The 22,960-nt window shown below is 36.3% G+C and overlaps 1 protein-coding gene across 1 annotated transcript in view; it reads left to right on the top strand.

Annotated features, from left to right (window-relative positions):
• EXOC6 (exocyst complex component 6) overlaps window positions 1-22,960 on the top strand; it is a 225,857-nt gene that overhangs the window by 65,567 nt on the left and 137,330 nt on the right. Inside the window, exons 7-8 of the mRNA XM_059397700.1 lie at window positions 12,327-12,479; window positions 14,923-14,991. Of these exons, the coding sequence (XP_059253683.1) occupies window positions 12,327-12,479; window positions 14,923-14,991 (222 nt within the window). The remainder of the gene's footprint in view (window positions 1-12,326; window positions 12,480-14,922; window positions 14,992-22,960) is intronic.

The raw sequence follows: 22,960 nt of genomic DNA on the forward strand, positions 1-22,960 counted from the left end.
TTGTTGTTGTTGTAGAGAAATGCAACTGATTTCTGTGCATTGATTTTATATCTGGACACTTTACTAAATACCTGTACAAGTTCTAACAGTTTTGGAGTGAAGTCTTTTGGGTTTTCCACATATAATAATATCATATCATCTGCGAAGAGTGATAGTTTGACTACTTCTTTGCCGATTTAGATGCCTTAAATTTCTTTTTGTTGTCTGATTGCTGAGGCTAGGACTTCTAGTACTATGTTGAATAACATTGGTGATAATGGACATCCCTGCCGTGTACCTGACCTTAGTGGAAAAGCTTTCAATTTTTTTCCATTGAGAATGATATTTGCGTAGGGATTTTTATAGATGGCTTTGATAATATTGAGGTATGTGCCCTCTATCCCTACACTTTGAACAGTTTTGATCAGGAAGGGATGCTGTATTTTGTCAAATGCTTTTTCAGCATCTATTGAGAGTATCATATGGTTCTTGTTCTTTCTTTTATTAATGTGTTGTATCACATTGATTGATTTGCAGATGTTGAACCAACCTTGCAGCTCTGGAATAAATCCCACTTGGTCATGGTGAATAATCCTTTTGATGTACTGTTGAATCCTATTGGCTAGTACTTTGGTGAGAATTTTTGCATCTGTGTTCATTAAGGATATTGGTCTGTAACTCTCTTTTTTGATGGGATCCTTGTCTGGTTTTGGGATCAAGGTGATGCTGGCCTCATAAAATGAGTTTGGAAGTTTTCCTTCCATTTCTATTTTTTGGAACAGTTTCAGGAGAATAGGAATTAGTTCTTCTTTAAATGTTTGGTATAATTCCCCTGGGAAGCCATCTGGCCTTGGGCTTTTGTTTGGAGATTTTTGATGACTGTTTCAATCTCCTTACTGGTTATGGGTCTGTTCAGGTTTTCTATTTCTTCCTGGTTCAGTTGTGGTAGTTTATATATCTCTAGGAATGCATCCATTTCTTCCAGATTGTCAAATTTGTTTCTGTAGAGTTGCTCATAGTATCTTCTTATAATTGTTTGTATTTCTTTGGTGTTGGTTGTGATCTCTCCTCTTTCATTCATGATTTTATTAATTTGGGTCCTTTCTCTTTTCTTTTTGATAAGTCTGGCCAGGGGTTTATCAATATTATTAATTCTTTCCAAGAACCAGCTCCTAGTTTCGTTGATTTGTCCTATTGTTTTTTTGGTTTCTATTTCATTGATTTCTGCTCTGATCTTTATGATTTCTCTTCTCTTGCTGGTTTAGGCTTTCTTTCTTGTTCTTTCTCCAGCTCCTTTAGGTGTAGGGTTAGGTTGTGCATTTGAGACCTTTCTTATTTCTTGAGAAAGGCTTGTACTGCTATATATTTTCCTTTCAGGACTGCCTTTGCTGTGTACCACAGATTTTGAACCGTTGTGTTTCCATGATTTTTTTCAATTCTTCTTTAATTTCCTGGTTGACCCATTCATTCTTTAGAAGGATGCTGTTAGTCTCCATGTATTTGTGTTCTTTCCAAATTTCCTCTTGTGGTTGAATTCTAGCTTCAGAGCATTGTGGTCTGAAAATATGCAGGGAATGATCCCAATCTTTTGATACCGGTTGAGACCTGATTTATGACCCAGGATGTGATCTATTCTGTAGAATGTTCCATGTGCACTAGAGAAGAATGTGTGTTCTGTTGTTTTGGGATGAAATGTTGTGAATACATCTGTGATGTCCATCTGGTCCAGTGTGTCATTTAAGGCCTTTATTTCCTTGTTGATCTTTTGCTTGGATGATCTGTCCATTTCAGTGAGGGGAGTGTTAAAGTCCCCTATGTGTTTCTTTGATTTTGTTATTAATTGGTTTATATAGTTGACTGCTCCCATGTTAGGGGCATAGATATTTAAAATTGTTAGATCTTGTTGGACAGACCCTTTGAGTATGATATAGTGTCCTTCCTCATCTCTTACTATAGTCTTTGGCTTAAAAATCTAATTGATCTGATATAAGGATTGCCACCCCAGCTCTCTTCTGATGTCCATTAGCCTGGTAAATTCTTTTCCACCCCTTCACTTTAAATCGGGAGGTGTCTTCGGGTCTAAAATGAGTTTCTTGTAGGCAACATATTGATGTTTTTTTTTTTTAATCCATTCTGATACCCTGTGTCTTTTGATTGGGGCATTTAGCCCATTAACATTCAGGGTAACTATTGAGAGATATGAATTTAGTGCCCATTGTATTGCCTGTAAGGTGACTGTTATTGCATATTGTCTCTGTTCCTTTCTGATCTACTACTTTTAGGCTCTCTCTTTGCTTAGAGGACCCCTTTCAATATTTCCTGTAGAGCTGGTTTGGTGTTCGCAAATTCTTTCAGATTTTGTTTGTCCTGGAAGCTTTTTATCTCTCCTTCTATTTTCAATGATAGCCTAGCTGGATATAGTATTCTTGGCTGCATGCTTTTCTCGTTTAGTGTTCTTTCTGGCCTGCCAGGTCTCTGTGGATAAGTCTGTTCTCAATCTAATATTTTTACCATTGTATGTTACAGACTTCTTTTCCCGGGCTGCTTTCAGGATTTTCTCTTTGTTGCTAAGATTTGTAAATTTTACTATTAGGTGATAGGGTGTGGACCTATTCTTGTTGATTTTGAAGGGGGGTTCTCTGCACCTCCTGGATTTTGATGCTTGTTCTCTTTTCCATATTAGGGAAATTCTCTACAATAATTCTCTCCAATATACCTTCTGCTCCCCTTTCTCTTTCTTCTTCTTCTGGAATCCCAGTTATTCTAATGTTTCGTCTTATGGTATCACTTATCTCTTGAATTCTCCCCTCATGGTCCAGTAGCTGTTTATACCTCTTTTGCTCAGCTTCTTTATTCTCTGTCATTTGATCTTCTGTATCACTAATTCTTTCTTCTGCCTCATTTATCCTAGCTGTGAGAGCCTCAATTTTTGAGTGCACCTCATTAATAGCTTTTTTGATTTCAATTTGGTTGGATTTTAGTTCTTTTATTTCTCCAGAAAGGGTTTTTATCTCTCCAAAGAGGGTTTCTCTAATATCTTCCATGCCTTTTTCGAGCCCGGCTAGAACCTTGAGAATCGTCATTCTAAACTCTATATCTGACATATTACCAATGTCTGTATTCATTAGGTGCCTAGCCTTCGGTACTGCCTCTTATTGTTTTTTTTTTTTGTGGTGAGTTTTTCCACCTTGTCATTTTGTCCAAATAAGAGATATGAAGGAGCAAATAAAATACTGAAAGGGTGGCAAAGACTTCAAGAAAATGCGCTTTAACCAAATCAGAAGAGACGCCAAAAAAAGGGGGGGGGGGCTAGAAAGTTCATAAAAAATAAAAATAAAAATAAAAATTAAAAAAAGAAAACAAAGAAAAAATATAAAAAAGAAAAAAAATATATGTATTAGATAAACTAGTTAAAGAAGTTCAAAAAGAAAAGGGTAAAAGTTAAAAAAATTTAGGGGAAGAAAAAAATAATAAAATTAAAAAAAAATTAAATTTACCACAAGACTAAAGATTCATGGGAAGAAAGCCATGAGTTCTGTGCTTTGCTTTCTCCTCCACTGGAATTCTGCTGCTCTCCTTGGTAGGTGAACTTTGTCTTGGCTGGATTTCTTGTTGATCTTCTGGGGGAGGGGCTTGTTATAGTGATTCTCAAGAGTCTTTGCCCGAGGCTGAATTGCACCGCCCTTACCAGAGGCCGGGCTAAGTAATCTGCTCTGGTTCGCTTTTCAGAGCTTTTGTCCCCTGAATGCTTTCCGTAGAGTTCTGGAGGATGGGAATGAAAATGACGGCCTCCCAGTCTCCGGCCTGGAGGAGTTTGGGGCCCCACTCCTCAGTGCGCCCTCAGAGAAAAGAGCCCAATCACTCCGGTCTCCCTGGCCTCTGTCCATGCTCTGAGCTCACCCAGCCTGTGGCGGGTTCAAGGTAACCCCGAGCTGAGAGCTCACTTCTCGGCTCTGTCTCTGTAGCTGGCTTCCCTGGTCAAATCCTGCGAACTCTGCGACACTCAGATACTCCAAATCCTTCTGTGACCCTGCGGGACCTAGGGCCATGCTGGCCCCGCGTGGCCTTCACCCTGGTTTAGCCTCTGGAGCTATGTCCCTCAGTGGAACAGACTTTTAAAAGTTCTGATTTTGTGCTCCGTTGCTCTGCCATTTGCCGGGAGCTGGCCCTTGCCCCCGCGTTTATCTTCCTGTCGTTTTGGATTCACTTTTCCATCCCTCCTACCTTTCAGAAAGTGGTCAATTTTCTGTTTCTTTTTTAAATTTTTTTTTTTTAAAGATTTCATTCATTCATTTGACAGAGATCACAAGTAGGCAGAGAGGCAGGCAGAGAGAGAGAGAGAGGAGAAAGCAGGCTCCCCGCGGAGCAGAGAGCCTGATGTGGGGCTCAATCCCAGGACCTTGGGATCATGACCTGAGCTGAAGGCAGAGGCTTTAACTCACTGAGCCACTCAGGCGCCCTGATTTTCTGTTTCTTGAATTGCTGTTCTTCTCTTTGATCTCCCGTTGGATTTGTAGGTGTTTGCAATGGTTTGATAAGCTATCTAGCTGATCTACTACCTGATGTAGTCTCAGCCTGCTACTTCTTTGCCATCTTGACCTTCCTAAAAAGTTGCTTATTTTTAAAGAATTTCCTGTAGGAGATTCAATCTTCAAATTATTTTTGATAGTATCTTTCTTTTTTTATAAGATTTTATTAATTTACTTGAGAAAGAGAGAGACAGATAGTGACAGAGATAGCAAGAGAGAGCACACAAGCAGGGGAGAGGCAGAGGGAGATGGAGAAGTAAACTCCTTCAGGAGCAGGGAGACCAACATGGGGCTTCATGGGGCTTGTTCTCAGGACCCTGAGATCATGACCTGAATTGAAGGCAGACACTTAACTGACTGAGCTATCCAGAGGCCCCTGATAGTATCTTTTGTTCAGATTAAATATTTGGTTGATAAAACAATATACTTCTTTACTGTAAATAAACAGAAGCTACCACAGAGAGCCTAAGCCGAATTTGTTTCCTGTCTTTTCTTTGGAAGCCATTTTTCGTATCATTGGAATGATGGAAAGATGGTTAGTTGTGGGCAGGAGCAGTGGAAAAGAAATGGTAGAAGTGTTGGCCAGCAGTATAGAGTTAGAATTTCAGATTAGTAAATGGAAAAGATAAAGACTAAGCTGAGTGTAAGAGAATAAAATTTGAAGCCAGAGTTCAGAAGAATCCAGAGATTCTGAATCTAGAGACTATCATTATCCCAGAAACTACGTAGGTTAGGAAAGCCCTAGGAAAGTAGAACAAAAAGAGTGGATATTACCTCACTGTTAAGGTAGAATAATATGCGGGATTTGATAGCTTTTCTCTGAAGTAATCATCTTTCTCCTCCATTGTTGACACTTAAAGATACTAATAGGACTGATGCATTTTATAATAAAATGAGAATCAGGGGGGCCTCTGATTGTTTTTGTAGCACCTCCCATATCTTCTCGGGATACTAAATCTTTCTGACTGATTGCCTCTGATTAGTGAGTGTTTTTCTGCACTAGAGAGTTCTGCAACATTATATTCTTGTCTTTAGCATCATAGTGTTTTCAGTACTTTTTCTCCTAAACCTAGGCAAGGAATGCCATGAAGATAAAGAATGCAATCACTTGGTAAGGTTTGTTTGTTTGTTTGTTTGTTTGTTTTTTTAAGCACAAGGATGTAATTGGTAGTTTAAAGTTCATGTTCTATTATACAATCTATGTCTCATTGTTAAACTTATCTTCTCTGACTTGTTTTTCATAGACCAGTTTTGGACTTTCCTCCTAGCAGTCCACCAGGTCATGGGTCCTGGGATTTGAGGTTTATAAGAATTTCCTGCTGAAAGGGAGTAGACTCTTTCTAGTATACTACCATTATTTTCTTGTAAAAAGAGTTGAGCTCCCTACCTCTGCAATTTAAACAGAACTTTCATCACAGAAAGTTTCCCTAAGCATGACTTAATTCCATTAACTCATGTCCCATTTGTGGATTTACTTGTTATATATTCTCTTGAATATCCTGTAGGTACATCAAACCTAGCATTTCTAAAAGTAAACTCACTGTCTTCTTACAAAATCTATTTTTCCTTTATTTCTTATGTCACATAGTAATTCCTCTTACTTTCATAAGCCAGAAACTGGGGAGTTCTTTAGGCTTTTCAGGAATATTTATATTCTTTTTGCATTTTTTTTTCTAAGTCCTACTTAGTAACTATCAATTCTGCTTCTCAATATCTGTAGATTCTGTATCCTCCTTTCTATATATCTGGACTGTTGTCATATCAAATTAATTATTCTCCTAATCTCTAGTCTTTTCTCTGCTTATTATTCTAAAATGCAAGTATGACTGCTTTCTCTTCAGTGATTCCCATTGACCTTTTACCTAATTCTAAATTCTTCAGTATGAAACAAAAGCCTCATCTCCGGATACTCCTTCTTCTTACGATATAACAATATTGGACCTCTTACAAATTTTTAATACACAATTTGTTTCTTCTACCTAGAATACTTTCCACTCTTCCATATTTCATGTCTGAAGAATTTCTTTTTCCCCAAAAGCTGGCTTAAGCTTCACCTTGTCTGTGGAATCTGTCTTCCTCTGTCTCACTCCTGTCAGCAAAAGAGGGTCACTTCCTCCTTGGTGTATACACCCCTTATACTTGTCACACTGTATTATAATTTTTATTTTGTGTCCTTAACTAGACAGTTTTTAAAAAAATTTTTTTATTTGAGAGAGAGTGTGCACGTGCGTGTGTGAGCAGGGGAAAGGGACAGAGGGAGAGGGAGAAGTAGATTTCCCGCCAAGCAGGGAGCCTGATGCTAGGCTCTGTCCCAGGACCCCAAGATCATGACCTTAGCAGAAGACAGATACTTAACCAACTGAGCCCCCAGGTTGCCCCTAGACAGTGAGTATTTTATGTGAGGGATTATATCCTATTTATTTTTTTACCTTCTGGGATCTAATACTGTGCCTAAAATGACTGGCACAAAAATTTATTTTTTTTGAAGGCTCTTAGAGCTGAGTCTTAGCTTTTCCAGGGAGAATTTTTTAAAGTAAAAAACAGACTTGTAGTGTTTTTTTCCCCCTTTTTCTTGTGAGAGGTGAATACACTATGAATAGTCTGATGTTTAAAACCAATTAAATACCTAAAATTCATAGTGTTAGCTCACATTTTCCATATTATATTTTCTGGCACACATTTTAGTAATATCCTTTAGGGGAAGACAGGAGACTAAATGGTCAAAGAAGTTTTGGAAATCTGGGTTAAAGTTAAGTATATTTCTTTAGTTATTAATTATAAACTTAGAAAGGGGATACAATGTAGAATGTTTATTTAACTAATTTGGGCATAGAACCTTTTTTCAAGAAATACTTCTGGAGGGGTGCCTGGGTGCTGCATTCATTAAGCATCTGCCTTCAGCTCAGGTCATGATCCCAGGGTCTTGGGATTGAGTTCCTCATTGGGCTCCCCACTCAGCAGGAAGCTACTTCTCCCTCTCTCACCCTCCTGCTTGTGTTCCCCCTCTTACTTTGTCTCTCTCTGTCAAATAAATCAATAAAATCTTAAGAAAAAAAAAGAAATACTTGTAGATATTGTGTGAAATGTTAGTTTTGTACATAATAGTTTGGAAACAGTGCTTTTAAAAAATGATTTATGGGGGCGCCTGGGTGGCTCAGTGGGTTAAAGCCTCTGCTTTCGGCTCAGGTCATGATCCCAGGGTCCTGGGATCGAGCCCCACATCGGGCTCTCTGCTCAGCGGGGAGCCTGCTTCCTCTTCTCTCTCTGCCTGCCTCTCTGCCTACTTGTGATCTCTGTCTGTCAAATAAATAAATAAAATATTAAAAAAAATGATTTATGGTGTGCCTGGGTGGCTCAGTGGGTTAAAGCCTCTGCCTTCGGCTCAAGTCATGATCTCAGGGTCCTGAGATCGAGCCCTGCATCAGGCTCTCTGCTCAGCTGGGAGCCTGCTTCCCCCCTCCTCTTTCTCTACCTGCCTCTCTGCCTACTTGTGATCTCTGTCTGTCAAATAAATAAATAAAATCTTTAAAAAAAAAAAAAGATTTATACTCTGAAAACAGAAAACCACTGACTAAGTTAGTTTGGATACTATAGTATCTATACAATAGTATAGTTCCTTGATACTATAGTTCCTTCTGTGAGGTTAGTGGACATTTCATAGATTTTGGCCGAAGAGTGAACCAGTCCCTCCCACCAACACACACATATGCCAACCCAGGAAATAAATGGTCCCATGTAACTTCAGGACTTCAGAAAATTAAACATTTTTTTTCGTTACTGATAATCAATTGAAGTTAAGGCAGGATGTTTTATGTACATTTATGCATGTATCGTACCTTTTTATATTTCTGGTATTTTTAATTTTATGTAGCTGGTTTTTCACTCAAAAAAGAATCAGTGGTACTTTTTTTTTTTTAAGACTGACAATATTCCAAGTCAAAGGTTATTAAAATAATTGGATCGTTATTGACTTAACTCACTGAAATGAAGAAGAGTATACTTTTTGGTAATTGATATAAAGCTAACTCTAGCATGGGAAACAAAGTCTAAGCAATGGAATTATTAGATATGGACTTTAAAATTAGCATAGTCAAGGAATTGTAAGACAAGATTGAGGATTTCGGCAGATCATTGAAAACCATAAAGTAAACCGTTTCTGAGTTCTAGAACTGAAAATACATTGCAAATTAAGAACTCAGTGTGTAGTTGGCAGATTAGACACAGCTGAAGAGAGAATTAATGAACCAGAAGTTACATCCAAGGAAAATACCCAAATTGAGGCTCAGAGAGACAAAAGGATGGAAAGTAAAGAGTTTAAAGACATATAAGATGGGAAGACTTAACATATGTGTAATCATAGTCCAGAAAGGAGAAGAAAGAGTGATGGACATAAATAATATAGCAGACCTTGAAGCCATGGATTGAAAAATGCTGTGAATTCTAAGCAAGAGGAATACAAAAATCCCATACTTAGGCATATAATATTAACTTGTGGGTGCCTGGGTGGCTCAGTGGGTTAAGCCTCTGCCTTCGGCTCAAGTCATGATCTTAGGGTCCTGGCATCAAGCCCCGCATCAGGCTCTCTACTCACTGGGTAGCCTGCTTCCTCCTGTCTCTGCTTGCCTCTCTGCCTACTTGTGATCTCTGTCTGTCAAATAAATAAATAAAATCTTTAAAAAAATAGTAACTTGTTAGAGATGTAAAAGAAGAAAAATCTTAAAAGCAACCAGAGGGAAAAATTTATTGCCTTCAAAAGAGTAATAATAATATTAATCTTTACTGACTTGTCAGCAGAATTAATGGAAGCCAAAAGACAGTGAGCTAATATCTGAAGTGCTGATAAACCATATCTGTCAACCTAGAATTGTTTACCCACCAAAAATTTCTTTTAGAAATGGAGATGAAGTTGGAGTGCCTGGCTGGCTCAGTTGGTAGAACATCTGACTCTTGTTCTTGCAGTTGTGATTCTGAGCCTCATGTTGTGGGTAGGGTTTACTTATAAAACAAAAAAGAAAGGAAGGTGAAATGAAGGTATTTTTCAGATAAAAACCTAGAGGATTTATTTCTAGTAGACCTACATAAAGGAAATATTATTTTCAGACAGTAAGAAAATTATCCCAGTTAGAAACCCAGAGATGTAGCAAATGAACAGAAAGAGCAACTATTTTGGGTAAAATTGCATATATTATGTGGGCTGTATAAAACAAAAATGTCTTATGGGGTTTACATATTTATAGAATTAACAGTGCAAAAGAACAATCATATATAAGTTAGGAGGGGAACTGATAACGGGTATGAAAATCTCTACTAAATTATTCTGCTTACAGGAGACATACCTTACATATAAATATATAGAGAGGTTGAAAGCAAAAGGATAGAAAAGGTACATCGGGGCACCTGGGTGGCTCAGTGGTTTAAGCCTCTGCCTTCGGCTTGGGTCATGATCTCAGGGTCCTGGGATTGAGCTCCGTGTTGGGCTCTCTGCTCCGCGGGGAGCCTGCCCTCCCCCGCGCCTGCCTCTCTGCCTACTTGTGATCTCTCTCTCTGTCAAATAAATAAATAAGATCCTAAGGGGGAAAAAAAAGAAAAGAATAGATACATCATGCAAACATCAATGAAAATAAAGCTGATGTATGTATATTTATATCAAAGCAGGCTTTAAGACAGAATTACTAGTAGAGAAGAAAGAGGAGCATTTCATAGTGATAAGAGATTCAGCTCATCAGGAAAATAAATAATTCTAAATTTGTTTCCATAAAAATGGTCTTAAAATATATAAAGCAAAAATTGTCAGAATTAAAAGAAATAGACAATTTGGCAATCATAATGGGGGATTTTAATACACTTCTTTCAATAACTGCTAGAAACAATTGACAAATTTAATAAAGAAGTAGTCCTTTCAAATAATATGATTAATAATCCTGACCTAATGACATATTTAACACTGTATCCCATTTGAGAATATACATTTTTAAAAGAACATTTACCAAAAGTGACTACATTCTGGTCCATGGAACAAATGTCAGTAAATTCAAAGGATTTAAATGATACAGACAGAGTATATTCTCTAACCATACTGGAATTATTCCAGAGATGAGTAATAAATAGATGAGTAGAAAAAATCCCTGTATGTTTGGAAATTAAGAAATAAAATTCTCAATAACCCGTAGGTTAAAGAGGAAACTCAGATGAAACCAGAAATGTCTTTTTCTTTTTTTAGATTCTTAAAATTGATTTATTTGACACAGACACAGCAAGAAAGGGAACACAAGAAGAGGGAGTGGGAGAGAGAAGCAGGTCTCCAGGAGCAGGGAACCTGATGCAGGGCTTGATTGCAGAATCCTGGGATCACAACCTGAGCCAAAGGCAGATGCTTAACCAACTGAGCCACCCAGATGCCCTAAAACCAGAAAATATTTTGAAGTGTAATGAAAGTAGGACATATAAAAACTTGTAGGATGCAGCAAAAGTTGTTTGTAAGGGAAATTTATAGCCTTAAATTATGACTTAGGAAAGAACAACTGAAATCAATAATGCAAGTATCCATCTGAAGGAGTTAGAGAAAAAGTACAAAGTAAACTCAAAGAAAGTAGAAGGATATGACACAAACAGCACAGGTAACAGAAACTAAACAAGTGGGTTTACACCAAACTAAAAAGCTCCTGCTTTTTAGCAAAAGGAAGCAATCAGCAGTATGAAAAGACAGTTCCAGAATTGAAGGAAATAGTTGCAAGCTATTTGTCTGATAAGGGATTAATTTCCACAATATGTAAGGAAACATACAACTCAATAGCAAAAACAACCCTTAATCACCCACGTTGAAAATCAACAAGGGAGTTGAATATACATTTCTCCAAAGAAGATACACAAATTCCCAGCAAGTATATGAATAAATGCTCAGTATCAGTAACCATTAGGGAAATGCAAATCAGAATCACAGTGATATATATCACCTTCCACCTCTCATGATTGCTGTAATCAAATAAATAAAAGACATTGTTGGCAAGTGTGTGGAGAAATTGGAAACTTGCATACTGTTGAGGGAATGCAAAATAGTGTGGCTGCCATTTTTAGGAGGTTCCTCAAAAAGTTAAAATAAGTATGATCCAGGAACCCTACTTCTGGGTGTTTATCCAAAAGAATTGCACTTAGAATCTTCAGAAAGATTAGCACTCCCATGCTCACGCATCATTGTTCAAAACATCCAAGGTAGGGAAACAATTCAGATGTCCACTGACAGATGAATGGATTAAGAAAATGCAGTATACATGTATAGTGGTATATGGTATACTATTCAGTCCTTAAAAAGGAAATTTTGAGGTATTTAAAATAGGAAAATTTATAGACTCAAAGAATGGGATAGTGGTTGCTAGGAACTGGAGAAGGGGGAATTACTAATCAACAGGCATAAAGTTTCAGTTAAACAAGATGAATAAGCTCTAGAGTACTGCTGTGCAACATTGTACCTGTAGTCAGCAATGATATATTATTAATACAATATTAGTATATGTTAATTATGTAATAATTATAGACACTTAAAAACATGAGACTATATCTCATGTTAAGTGTTCTTACCACAGTAAAATAAAATTTAAAAAAAGATAATGGAAGAAAATAATCAAGAGTAGAAATCAGTATAATAGAAAACAAAATACATTAAGGAGGATCAAAAAGCTAAAAGTTCGTTCTTAGTCTTTTCAAATAATTTTGATAAACCCTGGCAAAGCCACTAAAAAATACAGGAAAATACGAAATTCTTGAACCAGTTTTGACCATAATAAATCTTATAATAATCAGATTTTTCTTTTTCCAAAATAGGCACAACAGCAGAAAACCTTCAGTGTTGTTCTGCAGAAGCAAAATAATATAAGATTTGGGAAGAATGTGTACATAAATGATAGAATTCCAGAAGAAAGGAATGAAGTTGAATTGAAATGTGGATTTGAGGAAGAGGATGAGAATGAAGAGGAGGTGATTAAAGTTCCTTCCTTCCTTTTCCCCTCCTACTCTCCCTCCTTCTTTTTCTTCTTCCCTTCTTTTTTTTCAAGAATTTTTTTCTTTTGAGTTGTATGTCTATATGACTCTCAGTCTTTCCATGTGAACACTGAATTTATGTAGATCAGTTTGTAATGAGCTATTAGAATAATGTGTCATCTGAAATATTAGACTGCATAGTTGACAGATGAATAGGATATATTCTAGATTATATTTATAAGCCATAGATAACTAAACCTAGGTGTTGTGCCATAATAAGCAGTAAAATTACAAATGCAGTGAGTTTTTGGAATGATCACTCATTTTATTTATTTGTTTAGTAGTTTGATTTAATTTCATGGTGGCTTGACCTTGCTGTTTAGGCTAATTCTAGAAAGTCTACCTTGTTTTCCCCGATTGGTGCTGAGATACTGCAAAATGGTTCTAGTAGATTAAAGCTTTTTAATTCTTAAAAAAATCTTAACTCTAGGCAACTCGAAATTAATTAATTAATTAATTAAATTATTAAGTGTTCACTTTTTTTCATCTTCTTTATCTGAACTTACTCCTAATTTTATTTGCTGCTTTTACTTTCTATACATACAGTCTTCAGTCGAACCTACTTTTTGGCTTTTCCTTTGAATTTTTTTGAATATAGTTAATAAGAGCCTATAAGTTTTATAAGTTTTGCCTTGTCGGTGAGAGTTTGAATTATTTTTCTGAGGACTTAGTTGGGGCTCAGTATGAACTTTTAATTAACTGATAAAAGAAACCATATGAATATGTGTCTATGGCCACCTCTATGATTGGAGAACAACTGAGAGTTGTTCTGACCAAGGATGAGTGAAACTATGTGTATATGTGTGTGTGTATGTACACACATGTGTATGTTTATATATATGTATAGATATGTATATATATATTTATATACACTATATATGTGTATATATGATTGTGCATATATATATATATATAGTTATACACGTGTATATGTGTGCATATGCAGTGGATGTCTGATATTGCATAGGATACAGACAAATGATCTGCCTTAGCTTAATATCTTCCTTTTTTTTTTTTTAATTTTATTTATTTATTTGAGAGAGAGAGAGAGAGAGAGAATGAAAGGAGAGAAGTCAGTGGGAGAAGCAGACTCCTTGCCAAGCAGGGAGCCCAATGTGGGACTTGATCCTGGGACTTCAGGATCATGACCTGAGCCAAAGGCAGTCGCTCAACCAACTGAGCCACCCAGGCGCCCTAATGTCTTCTTAATATGAAATTAGTATGTCTTGATTAGTCTCTGGAAATTTATTATTTTTTTAAGATTTTATTTATTTATTTGACACAGAGTGAGAGATCACAAGTAGGCAGAGAGGCAGGCAGAGAGAGAGAGGGGGAAGCAGGCTCCCCGCTGAGTAGAGAATTCAATGTGGGACTCGATCCCAGGACCCTGAGACCATGACCCAAGCCGAAGGCAGAGGCTTAACCCTCTGAGCCAGCCAGGCACCCCAAGTCTCTGGAAATTTAATAAATGTTTTTGAAATTTACTTTTTTGTTCTTTTTTAATCAGTATTTGGAGAATCTCTATGTTCTCTTTTCCCAAGTATTTTTGAGGTACACAGTCTCTGTCCTTTAATTACTTTATAATTTAAAACACTCAACAATAATGATAAATAAATAAAGAATGAACTATTGAACAAGTGCCAAGATAATTACAGAGGCATTGTGTTTATAGTGTAATTTTTTATAGTTGATAAATGTTATAACATGAAGTCCATGAATCTTCTTGTTATCTTTAACTTATATTATCCAACAGTAAGCTAGTAGTTTGATAATTTTTATTTTTAAAAAATTTTTTGAGGGAAGAAGGGGAGAGGGAGAATCTTTTTTTCTCTTTTTCTTTTTTTAGAGAGTGAGTGGTGGGGGGGGTGGGGGGTAAAGAGAGGGAAAGAATCTTAAGCAGGATCCATGCCCAGTGTGGAGCCTATTGTGGGTTTCAATCCCATGACCTTGAGATCATGACCTGAGCCGAAATCAAGAGTCGGACACTTAACCAACTATGCCACCTGGGCACCCCAAATTGATAATTTTTAAAATGGGGTTTTATAAGGAGGGCACATGTCCTGATGAGCATTGGGTGTTATATGCAACTAATGAATTGTTGAACACTACATAAAAAACTAATGATGTACTATCTGTTGGCTAATTAAATGTAATAGAAAAATAAATAAATAAAATGAAGATGGGGGAGAAAAAATGATAAAAGAAAAATGTATGCCAGCCTGCTCACAGTTAATTTTCTTTCTTTGTAGTCTTGTGCATTGACTGCATTTAGAGTAAGTAATATCTATTACTTTGGTAATCAGAAAAAAATTCTTATTTCTCAAATATAATGAAATAATAAACAATGAATGCCATGAAAAAATGTGGTTTTATTTTTCAGGTCTTAACGGTTCAGGATCTAGTTGATTTTTCCCCTGTTTACCGATGTTTGCACATTCATTCTGTTTTGGTGAGTACCTTTTATTTATGTATATTGTGTGTGTGTGTGTGTGTGTGTACACATATGTGTATATATACACATAAATATTTGTATAATAAAAAAGTTATCTATGCGTTTTAGGTATACTTTTCTAAAGGCTGACTATAAGCTCAGTAAGCTGTAAATCTTCACACATAACTATTTTAAATATCCCCTGTGAGTAATGCACTTACTTTTTTCTTTAAGATATAGTCTACTTTCAATTGATGTATCAGTTCATCTATAAGAACATTGTAATAGTATACTTCCATTTCATCCTTCTTGCATTTGTGCTGTTGTATCACAATTGCTTTTAAATACGTTGCTTCTACATTTGCTTACTCCTTCTACATTGTATTCATTTTTTATTAAATAATTCTTTTAAAAAATATTACTTTGATATAATTCATATACCAAAAAATTTAACCCTTTAAAGTATATAATTCAATGGTTTTGGCATACTTAAGAGGATGTGCAACCGTTAAAACTAATTCCAGAACATTTCATTTTTGAAGAAGGAAACCTCTTAACAATGAACACTCAGTTCTCATTCTCACGTACCTCCAGTTCCTGGCAACTACTCATTTACTTTCTTTCTTTATGGTTTGCCTATTCTGGTTATTTCATTTAAATAGAATCATAGTAAGTGTGGTCTTTTGTGTCTTGGCCTCTTTCACATAGTTGAAAGTTAAGACTATTGATTGGGACCTTTCTTCTTTTTTAATACAGACACTTACAGCTGTAAATTTCCTTCTAACCACTGCTTTAGCTGCATTCCATGAGTTTTGGTATGTTGTGTTTTGTTTCCATTCATCTCAAAATATTTTCTAAATTCTTGTTATTTATTCTTTAACCCGTAAGTGTTTAGGAGTATGTTGTTTCATTTCCATATGCTTGTGAATTTCACAAAAGTTCTTCTCTTACTAATTCCAAATTTAATCTTACTGTGGTCAGAGATCATATTTTGTATGACTTCAGTCCTTTTAAATTTATGGAGATTTGTTTTATGGCCTAACATGGTTTATCCTAGAGAATGTTTCATGTGCACTTGAGAAGAAGGATGTGTATCTGGCTATTGTTGGGTGGTGTGTTCTGTAGACATCTGTCAAATCTAGTTGATTTAATATTTTTATTCAGGTCTTCTGTTTCCTTGTTGATCTTCTGCCTATCTGTTATTGAAAGTGGTAATGTTGAAGTCTCCAACTGTAACTGTTCAATTATCTGTTCTTCCTTTAGTTTTGCCGATTTTCATTAATGTATTTTTGAGGCCCTGTTTTTAGGTGAATATATGTTTATAATTGTTATATCTTCAGGATGGACTAACCTTTTTTCATTAAAAAATGTCATTCTTTGTATATTTTTTTGGTTTAAAGACTATTTTGGGTGCTATTAGTATAGCTACTCTTAACTCTCTTTTGGTTACTGTTGGCATATGTTTTTCCATCCTTTTATTTTCAACCTCTTTGTATTTTTGAATCTAAAGTGTGTATCTTATAGAATAGTATATAGATGGGTTTTTAAAAATCCAGTCTGCCAATTCCTGCCTTTTGACTGAAGTGTTTAGTTCTTTTACATTTAATGTAATTACTGATATGGCCAGATTTATGCCTACTATTTGCTGTAATAAATCATGTCTTTTTTGTTTTATTCCTCTGTTACTGTCTTCTTTTGCATTAAATAGATATTTTCTCATGAATCATTTTAATTCTCATCACTCCTTTTGACATATATATGCATTAATATATAATATATATGAGTAATAAATATATAGGTATATATTAGTTATATATGAATATGTACTATAAATACACAAAAATACATAAATATGTATAACAATGTATATGTACACACATATGGTATATAGATTTCTTTTTAGTATTTACTCTGGAGATTACAATTAACATCCTACCTTAAAACAGTCTAGTTCATATTGATCTTCCTCCTTTGTGTTACTATTGAAATACTAATTATGTCTTTATACATTATAAACCATAATATAATTATTTCTCTATGCAGTTTTCTAAATCAGAAGAATGGAGTTACAAATTATACTGTCTTTTACCTCTATATTATCTTAACTGGGACTCTTTGTTTCTTCATGTGAATTAGAGTTACTGTCTAGTGTCCTTTTCTTTTTGCCTCAAGGACTACCTTTAGTATTTCTTTTAGGGAAGGTCAACTAGCATCAAATTCTCTGTTTTTGTTCATCTAGGAATGTCTTAATTTCTTCTTGGCTTTTTAAGAGTAGTTTTGCTGGGGCATCTGGGTGGCTCAGTGGGTTGAAGCCTCTGCCTTCGGCTCGGGTCATGATCTCAGGGTCCTGGGATCGAGCCCCATATCAGGCTCTCTGCTCAGCGGGGAGCCTGCTTCCCCCTCTCTCTCTCCCTGCCTCTCTGCCTACTTGTGATCTCTCTCTCTGTCAAATAAATAAATAAAATCTTTAAAAAAAAAAAAAGAATAGTTTTGCTAGGTATAGAATTTTTGGTCGTTTTCTTTCAGCACTTAGAAAATGTCTATGGTAGACATTTAGAGTTAAGGTGTTTTGAATTTTGATTATTCACTGAAATTGTATTAAATTGAAATTAAAATAATTGAAAAGAATGGTAATTATGTTAATTAGAGCAAATAGAATTATCTTCACTAGTTAATGTCTTTTCTTTTAGCCCTCTATTAAAAGGACCAACTCTGTACTTAATGAACTAAGATAAAAGCAGTGGGCACAATATCAATGTAAACTTACTGTTTTACACATTAGTGATGTTTCAAGTACTTGAGCATTATTGAATAGACATGTAGAATTTTTTCTTTTTAAAGCTATAATAAATTGTACTATTATATAAAAACAGTAATACTTTTAGTCTATCCTATGATGAAATAATTCTTCAAGTGTGTATGATTATAAAATACTCTAATTGCTCAGATTCTTTTCAGATTTAGTATTTTATCTTTTATAACTTCAGGTAGTCATATATACAGTTAACTGCATTTATACCTGAGGCAAATAGAAGGGTAGGTTCCATCAAGATTACATTGCTATATGTAGTGATATTGAAAATTTGACTTCCAGTTGTCTGATCTCAATTTTTTGCATTTTGTTTTGCCTTGTTTTGTTTCTAAACTAGATCATATTGGCTTCTTAACCAAGGTGAAGTTCTTAATTATCTCAGTTGTTAAAGTGGCCTGTGTTGTGGTTTGATTCTTTTTTTTTTTAAAGATTTTATTTATTTATTTGACAGACGGAAATCACAAGTAGGCAGAGAGAGGAGGATGCAGGCTCCCTGCTGAGCAGAGAGCCCAATGTGGGTCTTGATCCCAGGACCCTGGGATCATGACCTGAGCCGAGAGCAGAGGCTTTAACCCACTGAGCCACCCACTAATCAAACGCCCCTGGTTTGATTCTTTTAAAGCTCCTTTCAAATTTGATGTTTTCCTATAAGTTTTTGGATTTGGTGGAAATGATTTTTGACTTTGATAATGCTTAATTTTTCTGTCTTATAGGGGCCCAGTAAACTGCAGTGAGTGCCCATACGCTCTTCTGTTACTTTGTATTTTCCTTCTTCTATGTCTATATGATCCATAAAGATAGTGACCATGAGTGTCATGTATTGTTCTTTCCCTAGTGCTTTTCATTGCATCTGATATTTCATAAAGATTTGCTGGATTAGGGGTGCCTGGGTGGCTCAGTGGGTTAAGCGACTGCCTTCGGCTCGGGTCATGATCTCAGGGTCCTGGGATCGAGTCCCGCATCGGGCTCTCTGGTCAGCGGGGAGCCTGCTTCCTTCTCTCTCTCTCTCTGCCTGCCTCTCAGTGTACTTGTAATTTCTCTCTGTCAAATAAATAAATAAAATCTTTAAAAAAAAAAAAAAGATTTGCTGGATTAGCAATTGGGTCTTTAACACCACACTCAATTTTTAATAAAAGTATTTTATGTATTTTTATCCTGGTAGCTTATACCAACAGGTACTAAACCCTCTGGAAAAGAATGTATCTTTTTACCTGGTACAAAAAAGTGTTGAACTATGCTCACTTCGTCAGCATATATACAAAAAAGTGTTGAACCATTAGATACTATGTGAGGTTTCAGTGTGGCTTGCCTAAGAATGGTACATTGCATATTAAATTACATTTCATTGTTCATGATTTAAAATTAAAGAAACAGAAAACACAATTAAATAATGAAGATAATTGAAAGTCAATGGTAGAAAATCAATAGTTTTAATTTTAACTAGTCCACTTTGTGATTTTTCAGAAATAACCTATGATTCAAATAGTCAAATACTCAAAATAAATGATTACTCTCAGAATTTATATGTTATTGTAACTAACTATTGAATTATAATTTTCACGAACTTTTAGATCTTTGTATATTTTTGTATCTTTATAATACACAGAATCTATCAATTTAAGAAAGCTGCATTTTAAAAGATGTCAGTTTTGACTAATTCAGGCAGGACTTTTTTCCTTTTTACTGTGTAAGGGAGGTTTTACTATTCTATAAATGTAAATAAACTTCCATTAGCATGAAAACTTCTGGTTGGTATATATGACCAAAAATTTATAAAAGTAAAATGGCCAAAATTTAGTAAAGCTAATTCCTCCTTGTTATTATAGTTACTTTCCTTTCATTTGTAATTTCATTTAAGCTACTTTTTAGTAGTAACCAGGCACTTCACTGGGTCATCAGTTCTAGTATTTATCTGACACTGTGCCTGCATTTGCTCCTTTATTTTTCCACTTTGATGCATACTGTATATGATATTTGGTATTTTGAGATGAACTCTGTGTACAAAGCTGTACCATGACATAGGATGTCAGTTTTTGTGACTGGACGCATTTGCATCAATAAAAGAACATGTTTCTCCCCTAAAAAAGAAAAGAAAGAAAGAAAGAAAGAAATCCCTCTGCAGTATAATTTATCCTTTAGAGTTTTACTGTGGGAATAGGCTGAAGCCTGTTTTCTTAGAGACTTCTTTTACCTGAATCTGGCACCCTTGATTGGCTTCCTCTCATTCCCTCTCTTGCTTTCCTCCTTCTTGAACAGTCTCCCTTTTGAGCACTTCCTTATTGTATCACTTGGTATCTGTTTTTAAAAAAAAGCTACCTAAGATACTATATTAGTTGTCTATTGCAGCACATTTATTATTTCACAAGGTCAGCTATCTAGGAATGACTTAGCTGGGTGGTTCTGGCTCAGGGTCTCTTTTGAGGTTCCAGTCAAGAGGTCAGTGAGGGCTGTCATCATCTGAAGCTTGACAGGGCCTGGGGGATTTGCTTCTGTTATGACTGTTGGCAGAAGACCTCAGTTCCTTGCCATATGGGCTGTCTACAAAGCTGAGTGACAAGCCTTGTGACGTGGCAGCTGGCTTCCCTAGAATAAGTGATCTCAGGGATGCTGATACAGAAGCCATAATGTCCTTTATAATCTAATATCGGAAGTGTCATACCTTTACTTTTTTTTTTTAAAGATTTTATTTGTTTATTTTATTAGAGAGAGCATGAATGGGGAGAGGGGCAAAGGGAGAGAAGCAGACTCCCCAGTGAGCACAGAGACCAATGTAGGGCTTGATCTCACAACTCTGAGATTGTGACCTGAAGTGAAACCAAGTCAGGTACTGAACCGAATAAGCCACTCAGGTGCCCTACCTTTACTTCTGCTACATCCTACTGGTCAAGTAGATCAACCCTGGTAAAATGTGGGATGGGAAGATGCAAGATATCTTGGGGGGGTCGTCTTGGAGGCTACTATGTTTAACTTCATAAAAGAAATACTTATTCTCCATTGCTACTACCATTGTCCATTGTCTTGATGTGTAAAAACTTCCAGGATGCCAAATAAAGGATAAGTTTCCTTTAATGATTAATTAATATACACATTAAGAATGTACACATTAGGAATGCACACATAACGGTTTCTTTTCTGGTGCGGGAAAGGATAAACCATGTTAGAAACACTATATTTTGTCCTGTTGGTAGAATATTCTTAGTTCTGATACAGGGTAGGTAGTAATGACAGGTAGAAGCAATGACAGTTTTGTTTTTTTTTTTAAGATTTTATTTATTTATTTGACAGACAGAGATTACAAGTAGGAAGGGAAGCAGGCCCCCTGCTGAACAGAGAGCCCGACTTGGGACTCGATCCCAGGACCCTGAGATCATGACCCGAGCCGAAGGCAGCGACTTAACCCACTGAGCCACCCAGGCGCCCTTAATGACAGTTTTCATTTAAGGTCCTGATCTCTTTTGTTCCCCAGCTGTTGACAATGAACATAGTGCTTTTAAGAGGGAGTATTATGAGATTACAGAAGTGAGAACATAGGCAAATTTGAATGCACAACTGTGTCCTATGTGTTTAAATATGAACAGTGCTTTTGGCTAATCTTAATACTCATCCTTATGATGTGTCATTTTCTGTTAAAAAAATTTTAAACATCTGAAATAATATGATTTAGTGAAGTGGAATCTTTTAAACATAACTGGAGTATTTTCTGGGGCTGCCAAAATTTTGAAGTTCATGGAATAAACCATTCTTTCATATAAGTTATGATTCAGAAAAACTGTTAAAAGCTGTTTTGCCAGGGGGGAAGATGGCAGGGATGTAGGAGGAGGCGCCTTTTCAACCGGTACCCTAAAGTGAGCTGATTACCTACCAAAGAACTCCAATCACCCATGAAATCAGCCTGAGATCAGAATTATACACGTCTGGATCTCTACAGGGGCAGAAGACGCCAGTGGGCAGTCTTTTTGTTTGTCTGTTTTTGTTTGTATACTTCATAAATCTTACCTTGGGGCCCATTTGGGCTGAACCTTCTCTTTCATCTTCCTGTCTCTCTCTCTTTTTTTCTTTTTCTTTTCTTTTTTCTCTCGTTTGGGTGGGGAATCCTGATTGCTCAGAAGTTTCCAGGGTACACCTTGACTGCACCACGGTCAATACATCCAGCTACATTCAGTCATCTCTCACCAAAATGACTAAGAGGAAGACTGCCCAACAGAAGAAAAATACAGAGGATGGACCTTCTGCAACAGAGCTAACGGCTATCAACATAGACAATATGTCGGAAAGAGAATTCAGGCTAACAATTATCTGGGCAATAGCTAGGTTGGAGAAAGCCATGGATGAACAAACGGAATTGATTAGGGCCGAGCTGAAAGTGACCGGAGATGATGTTCACAGTGTTAGGGTAGAGCTAAAAGCTACCAGGGCTGAGGTTCGCAATGCTCTCAATGAGTTCCAATCTAATCTAAATTCTCTCAAAGCTAGGGTAGCTGAGGCAAAAGATAGAATTAGTGGGCTGGAGGAAAAACAGATAGAAAGGATCAGGAGGAAGCCTGGAACAAACAGCTTAGAAACCACGAAAACAGAATCAGGGAAATAAATGATGCCATGAAACGTTCCAACATCAGAATTACTGGAATCCCTGAAGGGGAAGAGAAAGAAAGAAGTCTAGAAGATATAGTGGAACGAGTTCTTCATGAAAATTTTACCAGTCTCGCGAATGGAACCAGCGTTCATGTACTAGAGGCCGAACGGTCTCCACCCAAGATTATAGATTACAAAAAAAATCAAGGCACCTGATAGTCAAATTGAGGAATCGTAACTGTAGGTATAATCTCTTGAAAGCTGCTAGGACAAAGAGGCTCCTTACTTACAGAGGAAAGCCCATCAGAATAATGTCAGACCTGTCCACAGAGACATGGCAAACCAGAAAGGGCTGGCAAGATATATTCAGGGCACTAAATGAGAAAAACATGCAGCCAAGAATACTTTATCCAGCAAGACTGACATTCAAAATGGATGGAGAGATAAAGAATTTCCAAGACCGGCAAGGCTTAAAAGACTAAGCAACCACCAAGCCAACACTGCAAGAAACATTAAGGGGGGTTCTATAAAAGAGGAAAAATCCTAAGAATAGCATTGAACAGAAATATAGAGACAATCTACAGAAAGAAAGACTTCAAAGGT

This window comes from Mustela nigripes, chromosome 4, assembly GCF_022355385.1.
Source record: "Mustela nigripes isolate SB6536 chromosome 4, MUSNIG.SB6536, whole genome shotgun sequence".
NCBI lineage: Eukaryota > Metazoa > Chordata > Mammalia > Carnivora > Mustelidae > Mustela > Mustela nigripes.